Source organism: Sinohyriopsis cumingii, chromosome 11 (genome assembly GCF_028554795.1).
Source record: "Sinohyriopsis cumingii isolate HCF-2022 chromosome 11, ASM2855479v2, whole genome shotgun sequence".
Classification (NCBI taxonomy): Eukaryota; Metazoa; Mollusca; class Bivalvia; order Unionida; family Unionidae; genus Sinohyriopsis; species Sinohyriopsis cumingii.
Genome location: NC_142971.1, coordinates 114,207,946 through 114,225,009, shown reverse-complemented (window position 1 = coordinate 114,225,009; position 17,064 = coordinate 114,207,946). Strand labels below are relative to the sequence as shown.

The following is a 17,064-nucleotide window of genomic DNA, read 5'->3' as shown; positions in this document are numbered from 1 at the left end:
AGGGGGGAGGTATTAAACCGACAGAGGCAAATAATTGGAAAGGACAGAGAGAAGAAAGAATGTTATAAGAAATAAGTGCTTGTCTTTATCTTTGTGCCTGGCGATTGAATGGAAATATATATAGCCTTATATTTGACCAGAAGTCTCAATTAACATTTCTAAAAAAAACATTGCCTAATGGAAAATAACATACTAGAAACTTCTTAATGTTTACAGAATAAAATATTAGTTATAATTAGACAGAGTTAATAAAATTATAATATATAAACTGGACTGTGTCAGGTATGACAGATAAATTCCAATAACCAAGACATACACCCAAGTGAGGTTTATTTGTATTTATGATGATCCGAATATTAACCTCATACACAAAGAGAATATTTGAGTTATGTATTAGTTGCTTAGAGAATACAAAATCAATAATTAGTTCAATTAGAGAATAAGCTTGATTTTGGACAAGGACAAATCCAACACACAATCTTACATTAAAATAGTATATAATGAATTTTAAAGAAAATAACAAATAACACTTCCCCTCGCAAAGAAAAAGAAGATCTTATGGAATAAAGCTTTATGTTTACTGTTAGTCTAATATACATGTGATAACAATTACAAAAGCTGAAATCGTGTGAATGACACAAAGTATACATGAAACAATACAATATGTATGTACACGTGAAAGTGCATCGGCTATTAAATTGACCCATCCCTTAAGGTACCTAATGTCAATATCGTATTCCTTCAACATCAGACTCTACCATATTAATCTCTGATTTCTTTTCCATCTTGCCAATGAAAGTAAGTGGTTTGTGATCACCAAGCACAATAATCGGAAAAGGAGCTGAACTAATATAGACTGGAAAGTGTTGCAAACCTGCTATCAAGCCAAAACTTCCTTTTTGACAGTGTAATAATTTTTGTGGTGCTTTTTTAATTTCTTATAAACATAGCACCCTGTATGATCTACATCATTTTTGTGTTCTTAAATCAATATTGCATCAACTCCAACATCACTTGCAACAACAGACATTTTAAATGATTTAAATTTGGAAATGGAAGAACTGATGCGCTCTTAAGTATAGCTTTTAACTTATCAAAAACCTCCTGACATTTTCACACTAATAAACTTGGTTTACTTACCCAATAAATATGTCAGGGGTTAAGTAATTATCCAAAACTTGGAACGAAATCTCCAATTGTATCCAACTATACAAAAAAAATGCATCCTTTATAATAATAGGCACTTGCATTCAGAGATAGCCTTGACTTAACTGCTATAGGTTTAAAATGAGCGTGTCCCACAATATGTCCCAAAATGTAACACAAGCGCGGCAAAGCTCATTTTTACTTAAATTGATTGTCAATTTTTCATTAAGGAGTCAGTCATAGACTTTCAGAATTGTCGTTAGGTGATCTTTCCAGGTGTCGTTGCCGATGATGATGTTGGTCGTCTGACTTCATCTCAGGTAAAGTGGCATCCCAACTATCTAGACCAGATGTAATCACGTTCGATAAAAGTTTTAAAGAACAAGGCAAACTTTTCATCATAAATGGCATCACTTTCTATTGACAAAATCCATATGGAGTCACGAATGCTAAATTCCTTTGTCATTTCCGTTAGTGGAATTCTGCCAGAATCCTTTCGAAAGGTCAAATTTGGTGACATATTTTGCATTTACAATTTTGTCAATGTAATCGTCGATTCTTGGCAATATAATTTTGATTTAGATTTCTACCATTTGACAAGTGTGACAAGATCTACAGTATTTACAAACATCACTTTTAAGTTTTTGCCAATTAGAGCGATTCAAAATCTTGTGATAGGTCTTATTGATACCTATATGACCAACAAAAGGAGTTTCATGGACCAAACTAAGAATTTTCTGTCTATAAGATTTCAAAAACCAAGGTTTTATAATTCACTGATCACTCATCACAAGCAGGTACCTCAGGTGGTTTAAATCTCTCATAAGGACCTCATTTTAACACAATAACAAGCACTTACTCCTGTGAATTCGGTTTCGCTAGTAGCCCTCTCAAACAAACAAGAGATCTAAGGATCTTTTTCCTGTTCAACGACATGTGATTGTGGTTTGGAGCCCTGATTAGAATAAAGAGAATAAGTAGCTAGAAGATGAGATCACTTTGATCAATACCATTTGATTGATAAAAACGAGGAGTAAAAGTGACTTCATCAAAACCCTGACCAATGCTTGTGTCAGCTAAAGGAATTCTTTCCTGATCAATATCATTCTCATGAGCTTTATTTGCCATATCTCTAGTAACTGCACAAACTGGGTATAAATCCGGGATTTCCTTTTCAACAGGATTGAATTTCTGATCCAAACAATTCAGTTACAAGTGGCTTAACCACAACTTTATGTCCACCTATGTGATTTCCCAGTAATAAAGAAATATTCTTTATATGTGAAAACGACACTGTTCCGACTGTCACGGGTCCTGGGACCAAGTCTGATGACAACTTTGCCGAATACAGAAGAACATTAACAAAGACGCATTCTGCTCCCTGAATAAGAACACATTAGAAGAGGTCTTCTCAGAAAAAGGCAAAGTACCTGATAATTAAAGACTGAGAAGGTCATGTGTCGTTTAAAATATCAATATGGATAGGATTGGCCTAATCACTCGTGAGTGATATAGAATCCTTCGACGTGAATGGTTTAAAATTCTTTATAATACAATCAGACTGTGGTTTGAATTAGCCTGTCTTGATTATGTTTCTTATTTTTCAGTTTGTAGCAATCAGAAATAACATGTCCTTTCCCCTTGCAATAGCTACACGTAGGTGGAGATATGGACGTCTGATCAGTCTTATCGGAAACTTAATTTCTAAAAGCTGCCCCAGTTTGAAGTTTGGAAGTACTTGTATTAGACTGAACTAGTATTTTACCAGACGACTGCCGAGTGGAAGATTTTGTGACAAAAATATATCATGAGCTAAGGAATACTCGTGTGCTGTACAAGCAGCATTTTCTAAAGTTTCGACTTTATGCTCATCAAGATAAGTCTTAACGTCGCAAAGGATGCATTCGTGAACTATTTTTTGACCAACTTTCTTTGTTAAGTATCATTTATCAAATTGTCGTGTTTTCCCATGCAAATTTGACATTGGTTTGGTCAGTTGATTTTTTAAATTTCCAAAACTCTGTCGATATGCCTCGTGTACCAACCCGTAACCTTTCAAGATACATTCCTTAACCAGATCATAATCAACAGTTTTCCGTCACGCGTCTGTGCTCTTAAAATAAGTAACGGAAAAGTGCTAAATGCAACAAGGTTTGCAAAATTCAACATTTGATTTAATTCCATAGAAAATAGAGTGAGAGATAAAAAAGAACATAGAAATAAGTGTATTTAGGGACATCGTTTTCCGAGTAGCATTTTTATAGTTCATTGCTGAAAATGTGACACAAGTGTGCACGTAGATACTATATATATTTAAACTGGCCGACGTGACACGTATACACTTTGTGTCCGGCGAGGTGTTGCTTTCATAATTATATCTTCTTATGGAATACTGTTTTCAGCTATTTCCTAGTTGTTAAAAGATCCATAGATCCTTTCAATGTGATGAATACATACATTTTACCATTGATTCATTCGATCTTTGTAGTTGTTTCAACTTTGCATCTGCGAACGTTTTTATCAGGATAGATAACTCTTGTTTATTACACAATACATGTGTCCTCTTCCTTCATGTTGGTATGTTTGCATGTATGTATGTAGGTTTATGTCGCGCATGCTTTAATTTATATACTAACATATATTTATCACTAGAAAGATACATGGGAATCTATCTAAATAACTGACAATATATTTAAAAACAAGGTCGTTGTAACTGTGAACATTATGATTGTAATCCGAGGCATTCGCTAATATATTTAGATATGATAGTAATATTTAACAAGTACTGAATTCAGAACTCTTTTAGTGTTAGTGTGAGAAATGTGCAGCAAATGGGGTCATCTAACATAATTTTCTATTCGTTTGAGTATGAGTGTTCGTCACGAACTTGGTTTGAGGACTGTTTAGAATGAATTACCCAGAATTTACCGTTCGTCGGATTCGAACTCATACAGCCGTGATGTGTGTTCTCTTTAATGGTTTATTCAAATATTTTTTTAATTCTCCATGATCACCATCATCACAATCATCGGTAGAATAAAATGGCAATTGAGACCGCTACGAGAATCCGATGTTAAAAAGTTTCTAGACCTAAATTGAAATTTAATATTAGGCCACCATGGCGGGAAATGTGACAGTGCAACATGTTGGGTGCCTGCATGTAGCATGCGGGTCGCCGCTTCTGATTTTTCCCTGGAGGGGACCTCTTTGTATTATGATATTTTTTTAATCAGGTGTGATTTAACCATGTTACCCCAGTCTAAAACCAAAAAGAGAATCAATGATACCAGCAAAATATGCATTATGTGTTTTAAAATTCAAAAATATAAAGATAACAACAGTTGTTAGAATTTCAAAATCAAGTGACTGTAAATAATTCCTTGTACAATTAATACAATTCAAGTATGATATTCAAAAACATATTTAATTGCTAGAAGTGTTGGTATTCATTTATTTATCATTTTGATAATTTTTGACTATTAATTAATCCATAAGGCTTCATAAGTTTTCAATTCCATATTTGTTGCCGTATCTTTAAATCTTCTGAACATGGAGAAATAAAATAATATCAGTGAAGGTAACATTAAGTCCGTCCGTTTACTTGTAAAGAACATGGCTGACAAATATGTTACCCAAATCGAAAAAATAGTGTGCATAGTTCCCTCTTCACACAAGCCATTTTGAACTTTAAATGATTCTACACTAAAATAAAACAGCCGATGAAATAAAATGCATGTGATAAAAGCAATATTTTCCACTGTGTCGAATGTTTGCATTAACTGCTGACAACGGTCTTCCAGAATGTGAGCCAAGTTCTGATCAATATGAAACGACCTAAATTTTGAAGTGAATGACAAAAAAGTTGCATGAATGAACTTTATCTATGTCGGCCATGATATCAGTGAGAGAGTAACCGGAGTTTACAAAATTATGTTTGCACAGTAGCAGAACTGTTCTTCTCCACGGTCATGTATACATAGCTGTCATTTACCTATGTTACGACACTCGCATATATCTGAATGTGTCCCGAGTGCTTCATTTGCAGCTGCAGAACATTAAAAGAACATTAGTTTGTCTATCGGTCAGCACTGAATTTACTGACAGATTCAAATAACTAAAAACCTGTTAGCAGAATATTTTGAACTTTTCAAATGCCAATCATATATGCAATTCCGGCTACTGTAGTATTTTTGAGGTGTTCTTCTTCTGATCATTGGCGCAATTTCTGATTGAAGACATAATAGGCTGTGACATACTATCAGTTAGAAAAAGGTGTCATGTATTTTCGATCTAAGGTAAACTGGAGATGCCCAACATGTGTGCAAGAAATTGAAATCCTTTATTTCCACCCTGTCTGTGTGTTTACAAGAGCTATGGCTTAAAGAGCTCTTTAGAATGATGTTAATCAGGAATTTCTTTCTTTAGATGACATATTTATTGGTCAGTTTTTTTTTATTAGGTCAGTTTTACTGCTACTATTGATCGGTCAAGATGAATTGATGAATGCAGTCCTCTTTTTACTACACATTCTCTCAATTCAAATCGGGGGAACGACAGTCACTTTTCAAACAGGAAAAAGATTCTGATAACTCTTGTTCGTTACAGACGGCTACTGGCAAAACTGAAGCCACACAATTAGCACTTTGTTATATTGTAAAACAATGTGTTCATTATGGGAAAATGAAGACCACCTGCGGTATCTTCTGGTGACGATTGGTCAATGAGCTATCAAATTGTTGTTCCTAAGTCGTATAGGCAAGAAATTCCTGCACATGAGTCTCATTTTCCTAGCGTTTAGGAGTCAATAATACTTATCACAAGGTCTTAAAAGATCTTAATGTCCGAAAATTAAAACAGAGGTTTCTAAATAATGTAGTTCTTGTCACGCGTGTCAAATGGTAGGAAACTCAATCAAAAGATACGTAAGAATAATCTGCAACCTATTTAGTAGAACAATGGTAGACTGTGTCGGTCCTTTACGGAAGACCAAGAAAAACGACCAATAAATGTTAATCATAATGTGTACTTCGACGAGATTTTCAGAAGCTATTCCTTTAAGGAATACGAAGACGAAAACCCAATCTGATTAAAATCAGATTTCCACTGTTCTGGATCAAAATTTGAGAGCGACCGCTTCTGGAACATATTCTGGTGACCTATGTTATTAACATAATCGATAATTTTACCTGCCAATCAGATGACGTTTTATATCTTCGCGTTTGGAAGACTGAGCAGTATTGCTAAAGCCATCAGCATGTGCCTATCCGTTTGATTCAATTTCAAAATTCTGAAAGCTGCATTTCCATTGGCTCACTCAAAGGTTACCAGAACATAACCCCTAAGCCGTCGCTGTCAGAACGTCACCCAGGACAGTGGAAATCTGACTTTAAACAGATTGACTAAAACCAATGTAAAGTGTTTGATGAAGTTTTTTGTTTACAGTTTTCGGTTTAAATATGTCCCCTCTGATTCAAAAGGTCATGTACAAATTAGGCATCCGAAAATTTAAATCTTCCAACACCTTTAATGTGAAGACGCTTTGGAAAGATATCAGCCTTTTAAGAATATGATTCGGTAATATTCCTTTGATACAGGAAAATATTGTGATTAAGTTGTTCATTTGCTATTGGTTGCTCTTAAAGAATCATTTCAAGAATCATTAGTTTTAGTCCTTTTTAACTTGTTTTTGGGCATACTGTCCATGGAGCACTGAAGTTGTGGAAAGAGAAACTTCCCTCAGAGATTAATTTTCTTCATTATTCAAAGTGTTGCAAAGTCAATATTAAAATCAAGAACGAGTTAACTTCTCTGTTGCTTATTTCATTTTTAGAGTGATATATCACTAAGTGGTCCACACCATTCACGCTGACGTGCAATCGGATTGTGGTGCCCTTAATTTAACCAGTTTTCAGTATTTTGGAAATATTAGAGAATCTGAATCAGAAACTTTCGCATCTACAGTCTCAGGAAAAAATGGGTTAAAGCATCTGCTGCGTGAATATGAGCACTTGTTTCCAGATGTCCCAACCCGAACAAATAAACTCTACCACAAGAAAACTCATGAACAGTACTTAATGTTGCCAAGAATGTACACTAAACTAAAATATCCTTAATTCGTTAAAACAATGGTAAATTTCGTTTCTTAAACAACACATTTAAATGCTTATTTACACATATTCTCACTCTCTATATAAGGTCTTATGCTAAAGGCAAAATCTTAAAATTAGAATAAGCTACCTAACACTCTATTACTATATACAATCACACACTTGCACAATCGCACAAACATTTATTTTAAACATACATCCAATACATCGGATGACAAGCATATAACTATAGTTTAGTAGGAAATAAAATGTATTAGAAATCATTTCAAACAGCTACATAGACATTTAAAATTATTTATTTTAAGCTACATAGACATTTAAAATTATTAATCTTACCACCGGCTAATAATTGGTATGAAAGGCCACCAAGGCAGATACAATAAAATGTTAGCTGATAACGACATTGAAGCAGATCGAAAAAGCCCCGTTTTCATCCATTCAAAAGCATTTTGACTGTATTATAATTTTGTTTGTTGTACAGCACTAATTTTCATAATTTGTCCAGACTATATATATATATATATATATATATATATATATATATATATATATATATATATATATATATATATATATATATGAATACCATTATATTGTTTCATTGCAAAACCATTATATTGTTTCATAGGAATACCCTTATATTGTTTCATAGGAATACAATTATATTGTTTCATAGGAATACCCTTATATTGTTTCATAGGAATACACTTATATTGTTTCATAGGAATACACTTATATTGTTTCATAGGAATACCCTTATATTGTTTCACAGGAATACCCTTATATTGTTCACTATCAAGTTGCTCTTAACAGTCGTTAGCTTTAACTCATAGGTAGACACCAACTTTGGACTAAATGTATGCTTAGGCAAACTTTGGATATTTGGCTGTAATATATGCATGTATGCTCTTGGGCAAAAACCACATTGTGGTTTAATGTATGCTGAAACAAAATGTGTCTAATGTCTGCAGTGTCTTTTTGTATTACTAGCATGTATAGTTTTTAGTAACCAAACTCAGGCTAACTGTATTAATAGCCAAATTTGAATATCCATCTCATTGTCTCTTTCCATAATGTACATGTATGACATTTTTGCAGAAATTTCGTTATTTCTTTGCCATCTCGTCCTTTTGTGGTGGACGCATAATAATTCAGCAATCCTGTCACCCCAGTGTGCCACAGAAAAATACTTTCTTGGTTACATTGGAATAACACTTTGCAGCTTAAGTAGATCATGAATAAATGCATAATCACTGCATTTCGTGAAACGAGCATGAATCAGTTTCAGAAATTAACATTTTTTCAAGTCACTTTGGTCTACGAGGTGTACAGGCACAGCAAACGTTGTACAAGGGAGACCAAATGCTGAAGAAATCAATACATGGGGCTGATTATTTGGAAATCCTAGAGCGGGAAACAAAATCACGAACATGTGAAGAACATTACTGATCTGAGAGATACCAACACTGTTTGCAACATGCTGCGAACAAGAACCTGTCGCTATGTGCAAACATCACGGATCAAAACGCCATGAAGGTTTACCAAATTAAGTTGACCCTTTCTACATAGCAATAAGATCTATACTGATGAACTCTCAGCAATCGGAATAACATTAGTCCCAAAATTTACAACTTAGAATAAGTTCCACAGACATATAAAATATAAATCAGGACAGGTAAAAAATTGCAACGCATCATAACACGCAATGAAAAGAAATAGAAAACGTATTCAAATATGTTAACCAATAACCACCGTTCCATCTACGGTATAAAACCTGAATAGAAATCACAATCTCCAGTGTGAATAAACAAACTGGAGGTTTTATCTCTTAATAGACTTCGCATTCAGGCGCAAAGAGGTCGACATAAATACACTTTCGTATGTAAAGGTGCCATATATCTTCACATAGATTTTGAGCTACACTTAACTTTCTTATGTTGATGATCTCTCCCTCTCTCTCTCTCTCTGTTCCTTGCCTTCTCGTATTAACATGGCCCGTTAAGTTGCATCACTGCAAAATACTCAGGCAACGCAATTTAAATCATATGTTTCAATTGTTGCGAACGAAAATATTCATTCAGTATTTTGTGCTAATGTTTCTCATCCAATATTGCTATCTGATCTGTATAAGCGTATTTCATAACAAGATTTTTGTGCTGCTCTCCTATTTGTCTCCAATAAAAGTACATGGTTTCCGGGTTTGAAGTAAGCGCAAGAAGCATATGACAAGGAGCTTGTTCCTGAAAGCATTTTGTGGCATCTTTTTCTACATTGAAGAGACTGTTTGTGTGACGTAAACGAATATGTGCAATTTTTGCCAATATTCCGTACACATACACGTCATCAAGCCAAAGAAACGGAGTGACCTGAGACGCTCGAAATAACGTAAATGACGTTTGAAGCGGCATTAGTGCGAAAGCACCTGGACAGAATTCGAAAGGAAAGTTCTCATAGCCCGGAAAGTAGTCATAACTGACAGCCCATCTATCGTTTCTGCCTATGGGTACATTTTCACGAACTCTGCAAGCAATCATATTACTAGAATTTGAGAAAACAGGTAACAGATCTTCAATAACTTTAAATATGTTTAGCATCACATCATCATCAACCTTTAATACAAATTTTGTGTTTTGACAATGTTCTTGTATCCAACGATGACCTAGAACAGCTTTGTGTGTCAAGTTATGGTAGTCATCTATGAAATCACCTTGCACTATATCTTTGTGTACCCTTTCTTCGTCTTCTAAATGACTTTGTATGTACGATTTTTCTGTTCTCCCTACGATAAATATTAGTCGAGATGTGTGTTCTTTCAAAAGCAAAGGGTTTGCCCAGGTCTCGCGTAGGGCCTTTCTTTTGTGAAAATGCTGCACAGCGCTATGCACCAATATTAAAAATGTCAGATTTTGTGGAAAATCTTCACAAATATTCGGGTTGTTCAGTAAATATTTTGAATGAAGTGTCAATGGCATAAACGTATAATTTGTGTATGGGACCTCTTTACCATTTTCTAATTTGATGTAATATGGTCCTTTAAAAGTTTTACACATTTTTCTAGGTATCCAGGAATTCTTCTCTGAAATGAGTTCATAACTTTTGTTGTTATTTTTCTCATGGCAGCGTCCATCGAGCAACATATGCATGTACTCCAGGGAAAGTAAAGGTCCTTTAGTTCTGTCCTTGTTCTGTTTGTTATTATTAAGTGATTCATTTGTATGAGCACTGTCTTGGACAGTCCTCCACATATTCTTCGTTATAGGGTTGGAATGATTTCTATTGACGCAATGGTTTGGGCCTTTATCTAACAAAGTATGCATCAATGAAATGACAAACAGCGTTAAGAGGATTATCAAGATGAATGAAATTAGTATCCTGTGCGTTTTCCTCTTCATTACCATAGTTTTTATTGCTATCTGCAAAACAAAAAAAAAAAAACAATAGTTATTATGCGACAAAATCTTCTGACGGTAGGGATCTCTGATTATAAAACTCACAAGGTTTGTAAATGAACATGATTGTAATTGGACGGAAGAAACCGGCACAACTAAACTAACAAATTACTTTAATGTCAGATTGAAAATCCCGCAAATGTACATAATCATTAAAAACGCACTTACACTTAAAAGATTGACCGATTGAGTGATAATATAGAATTCATCAAAAATAACTTCATTATTCAGACATATTAAAAGGTGATATTCTAATTTCATTTTTGTTATTTTGCATCATTAAGAGGGTACAAATACACATATAAATAAATTGTTTCCTGTCATTATACATTTATATACAGAATTATATTCTCACGCTCTCATCGCAATGATATAAATGTTCTTGGAATTGACAAAATTGCTGTACAAAGGCAAGCAATGGATCTAGACCCTGTATGAGTAGATAAAAGGGTCAGTTAAACATCTGGAGGGAAACATTCTTCTCATGGAAATGCATGAAAGAAAATACAACCTTCCGTTATACGGGGTGAAACAAGATGACCCTACGAAGAACATTTAACAAGTGGTCAAAGAAGTTTCAGAGAAAAACTTGGGTATGAACAAGTAAAGAGGACATGATATGTGGCTTGTTATTTCTAATAAATCTCCTGGTCCAGAGTCCATTATAATAAAAGTCAGTCTTTGGGGAGATAGGGAACTAATGTTGTCCTGTGCTAAAAACTTGCAAGGCTAAAGGAAAAGAATAGTGATTGACTTGACAGTTCTTCTGAAAATAGAAAGAGGGAGACTGGCAAAGGAAGCTTATGCTATTCGGAAAAATTAAAACATTCAGATACGAATAAGGAATCCAAGATGTGTGGCTGGGAACAATGAAGGATGCCAACTATAGTTGGGCGGAGGTATCTAATATTTGACCAATAAAATCTAAAAAAAAGTCTGAGATTTAGCACTATTTCAGTGATTGCTGTAAGACATCTCCCATTCAAAGTGTTCGACTTTTTCATTGTATCGGCAAGTATATATATATATATATATATATATATATATATATATATATATATATATATATATATATATATATATATATATATTAATCTTCGTTGAATCATTAAAGGAAAACCACAGTATTACCATTAGGTATGTGACGACCAAATTCAAATTTCTACAAAGGTTTGTCCAAGAATAATATTAGTACAAATTAAAAACGGAGAACTTCTAACTGCATCAGTAAAATTTTGTAATGGAAACGATGAAGGAGAAATAAGGGGTTTCTTAAATAATGATAAGTGGTATGTACCTTCAAATTAGAAAAGATTAGCAAAGAAACAGCTTCAACCAGAAGTGTTATGTTACAAGGAAATATTAGAGGTGCTAAATTAGTTGGTGTTAGAGCAGAATTAGTTGAACGGCTAACACCATTTGACCGTAATATTAGAATCAAAATCGAAAACGTGACATCAAACGTTAGGGAAAAATTGCCATAAGGTGAAAAGCTTTAAACACCGTTTCAAGAATAATGTGTAACAATTGTTACCGTCTTTTGACGATATGGGTCTTACAACGTTTGATCTGTTAACAGCAAATCTGGTAAAATATTTAGCATGCGAAGGTAGACGGGAATGAGGGTTGAGAAGCAACTAGCACTGACGCAGTAACAAATGCTGGTGGTGAAAATGGTGGTACAGAGTCAATCACTGATAAAGTTCAACAAAGGTTGAAAAGTATTTCAGACTATTCCTTGGCGCAGAATAAATGGTAAGCGGCCGTATTTGCCGGAAGTAATGTCCGAGTAATAAGCTGGCTTTATAATCAACTAGGCAAATTGTTTCTTTCTTAGCTGATCGTGTAATTTTACTTGTTCTTGTATTAGCTGGCTTGCTGTTTGCAGCATTTATAAATAATGCAGACAAAGAAGAAGAAATGGCACAGAATTAATAACCTGCTACTTGTTATACACCTCTAAGCTTACTTGGCTGATTACTTTATTTATCTAGCTACTTTCGACTACCTATTTTGCAACCATTAGATCAACTGAAACTCAAAAAGTATGTTAAATTGTCTCGGATTTGCAAGTGATTCTTCATAAAGAAATATAGGTTTTACACATGCAAACAATACTTTTGTATTTCCAAGTAAAGTCAAAACCTGTCTGTTAACTATATTACCTTTATTAACCCTTATACACTATTGTCTGCTAACTAGGAATAAGATGTTGTCACCCACAATGTCAATTTTGACTGATTTTGCCAATACGTCTTGTCACCTGGATCCCTGTTTCTATTAACACGTATTACCAAATCTGAAAATAATTACCGTTAGTGCAGACCGTTTTTAGTTTTGTACATATATGTGCGATAGCTTTGTCAGCTAGAGTGATCAATTTGAATGCAGGGCAAGAATAAGATTTTGCACTTGTTCATTTCTTAAATCTGAATTGCACAAAGCTGTTTTCAAGTCTTAATAGGATCATCAATCTCTTCATTATTATAAACAATTATTGAAACAAAAGAAATTAATATCAAATTATTAGGCTGGTGTTTTCAAGTTTTAAGTTTGTTCATAAATAGTTTTTGATGTTGGATAATGCAGTGAAAAACAAAGAATAGCACTATCAATAGTGCGGTGGTTTCGTTTGAGGTAATATTAAGCACAGAATGGTTTCTTCAAAAACTAGTATACCGTTTTAGAGGATATTTACAGTGATATAGAAGATGGTGGATAACTGTCAAACTATTGTTCATCTCTTAGAGTTTATAAACCGGTTAAAATACTGTCAAAGTTGTGTAAAATTATTATTGTTCTGGTTAGCAATCTGCATTATTACACTTGACTTATGTTGTCGCCTACAAGTCAGTTTTGGTTTTTAGAACTTTGAAGATACTTAAATCCAGTATTCCTCTTATTACCACAACGGGTCGTTGAACAAATAATGTTTTAGTTGTTGGGAAGTGATTACGTTTTGGAATTCAGCTCATTTTCTATTATACTCTTAATCTTTGTTGGAAAACATCTTCTTTGCGTTTGCTCCGCCCATATCATGTATATTATCTGAGTCGAAATAATTGTCCTTCTTCCTCTCGTAATACCAAATTTTAGTTCGTAATTCATCGTTCACTAGTTATGTGATCCAATCTATATTAAATACTTTCCAGATCACATCATATTGGTTTATATCTCGTTTTGGATTTATTCAACATATAAACAAAACTCTAATGAAAGTGTGTTTTTGCTGTTTAAATTATCCAGGTTGGCACCTTCTGGCTTCCGAACACCTCTGGTAAAAAAATGTATTGAACTTTAAGCTGACGTTGGCACTATTCCTCTGGTGCACCTTTCCTCCTTTGACGAGGCAGTCTCTTGACAAGGAAGCAAACGTGTACTTTTCATCTGGCATGAATTCACTATTACTTTCATCATAGCGACTAAATTGAGTATTAGTTTCACTTTTGCATGCTTCATCTGGTACGATTAAAAATATGAGCTATCCAGTCACTTTTCAGATATTATATTTAATGTTTTAAAGTAGGGATGTTAGAAAATCACAATAAATACCAAACTGACATTTTAATTGATGCTGACAGTTCTTGTCTTTACATGAGAGCCTCCTGTAGCATTATATCTATTGAATTATGTACAATGCTGCATAACCTTTCGTATTCCGGTCATAGTCTAGTGCATTACAAAAGAATTCCAAACAGTCTTTAATTCGAACATGGTGATAACAAACGTCATTATAGTCAATTATGACTATTACTTTGAAGTATAGTTAACACATCGACATGTATGTCCCATTATATTTCATTTATTGGTGTACTTGCTCATTTTCTATCTATTTCTCTATTTCAAACACTTTATGGATAAATGAAATATGTTTTCTATTTGTTTTTATATCCTTAATTGTACCTCACATCCTTTAAACTGATTACATTATTACCTAATCTGTACTAAGAAGGTCCCTCCACATGGTCACTTTATCTAGCTAACGCAGATTCCAGAGCATACATGAAACAAATGTTGTCTTTATTACTATTTTGATCTTAAGTCATTAAAACAAACGTAAGTCTTTGTGTCTATGTACCATACTGAATAGTTAAACTTTGTTAAACATCCGTTCCGTTCCTTCACTTATTTTATGCCTATGTTTAGCATGCAAATTTAAGATTAACGTTCTTTGACATTTTCCATTCAAATGTTGTTCAATATGTTTAAAAAAACTGGTCTTGTACTAAAACCGTGTATACTATATTACCAAAATATGAAATCTATAAATTTACTATTTTATTAAAATTTGCTTGACTGTAATTGAAAAGGTCAGACAAAATATTTAGTTTATAATTACTGATATAAAATATTTACTTCATTGTATTTCTAAGAAATGAATCTCTAAGACTTTTTGGAAATAATTCTTTGTACATTTTTCTTATTCAGATGTTTCTTCTTTTCCTGGAGTACGTATTAAGCGGACTTCTTTTTATTCTAACTTGTTTTGGTATAATTTGATCGATAATATGTCTTCCTTTTTAGTTTATTAAGTTAAATAAGTTGCAAGATATTCTTCAGTACTTTGATTTAATTAATCAATATTGTTTCAATGCTATTTGCATCGGTATTCGCATGCTATACCGTTGAATAGTATTATACATTTACTGTCAATAGATTTCTTACTACTATGTGAGTATTTATTTTGTAGCTATGTAACTTAACACGCCTGCGGGAGGCGCCCTTTTATATACCTGCTGTTTGCCTACTTTATACTTAACATATTACGTGCATGAAGTGACTGTGGCATGTTTGTTAACAAATTAAATGTATACATTTCTTTTGTATTGTTCAGCAGCAGAGAGGGTGAATCCCACAGGCTATTTCGCTTAGCAGAACCTTCTATCGAGAACATTTTAGATAGAGATATTATTTTCACAAAATAAACCCTCTATTCAGAAAACATGACAAAATAGGCTTTCTCTGCTGACTTGAAGGGTTATATCGTGAAAATATCTACCTATACAACTATTTCTTGATACAAGGGTCTATCTTGCGAAAACACTCGGGGATGTTTAGCCCTCTCTGCTGCTCTGTGAAAGTCCCTGGCAGGGTTTGCCTGTCGTCGCCTGTCTAGTTAAAAATTGTATCTAACCCAACTCGATACCGTGTTCGAGGATCATGTAAATTTATCGTTACAAATCCATGTGTTTTTGCCTGAGCACGACTAAAGAAATGTCTAAATTTATTTATATCCATGTCGCCGCTGCACCAAGTCTGATGTATATTTCTCAGTGTATGAGAGTAGTATATGGGGATCTTATAGGGTCAATGGGACTTATCATTACAAATACCCTTGGGAACATATAGGGTCTATGTAAATTTAACATGGAGAAAAATCGTGGGAACATATAGGGTCTATGGGAATTAACATGGCCAAAAACCTATGGGACTGTATAGGGTCTATGTATATTTAACATGGCCAAAAACCCTTGGGACTGTATAGGGTCTATGTAAAATTGAAACAGGGAGGGTCTCTATTTTTTTTTTAAAAAAAATAAAAAATAAAATAAAAAAAGGGGTAGGCAATTCAAAGACTATCTCTTTTCGAGAAATATGGCTGGCCCTGAAAAGGACCTTTGGTTTATGTTAATATGCCCTTAACATAAAGGGCATTTGCGACATCTTCTTGTCCTCAAACTTCGTCTTACAGCAGGGCCATACATCAGAGTCCTCTTGAGGCAACCTTGTCTCTCTATATAGACTGTTCTTATCCACAGGCTGCTGCTGGTCCTGTGGACAACGGTCCACTTGGATCGGACATACATGAGCATGTCCGTCCTGAACATCATTGTTGACACAAGGGTTGAAGATTCAACGTCGGTCCACATGTTGAGGCTCCTACAATAGGTGAATCAATGCAGTGAACTGCGCTTATTTATAGGGACAGAAAGGATTGAAACGGATTGAGTTCATTCACCAATCCGAACACGCGTTACAGAATTCAGTCAGCCCGCATCCAATCCGAAGAGAGCAGTCTGTGACGTCACGTAGTCTATATAGATTCGCTAGCGCTTGTGTGCAGTCAATCTATGCGACAGTGATTCAACATGACGGAAACTCAGAAAACGATCCAATGGGGTGCACCAGCAGGGGAGACCGTCCAAGGGAACCCGGACTTACTTTCAGAAGAGGTGAATTGGGATTTTGTCGATTTTCTCTCCTCGCAAGAATTTGTTCCGGAACCTTCGTTACCTTCTTCATTACCGCAAGTGGAGAATTTTAGACAGAGACAGAAAGAAGAATTGGAGAAATTTATACAACGACAAAAGGAAGCGGAACAGGCTTTTCTCTTACAGCAACAGCAACAAGAAGAAGAGGTA

The 17,064-nt window shown here is 34.4% G+C and overlaps 1 protein-coding gene across 2 annotated transcripts in view; it reads right to left on the bottom strand.

Moving 5' to 3' along the window:
* Positions 1-556: 556 nt before the first annotated feature.
* LOC149789453 (beta-1,3-galactosyltransferase 1-like) overlaps positions 557-17,064 on the bottom strand; it is a 55,859-nt gene continuing 39,351 nt past the window's right edge. For both annotated transcript variants that reach the window (XM_089975550.1, XM_089975549.1), the window contains one exon: positions 557-10,666. In XM_089975550.1, coding sequence (XP_089831676.1) covers positions 9,344-10,651 — 1,308 coding nt within the window. In that variant the 5' untranslated portion in view covers positions 10,652-10,666 and the 3' untranslated portion in view covers positions 557-9,343. The remainder of the gene's footprint in view (positions 10,667-17,064) is intronic.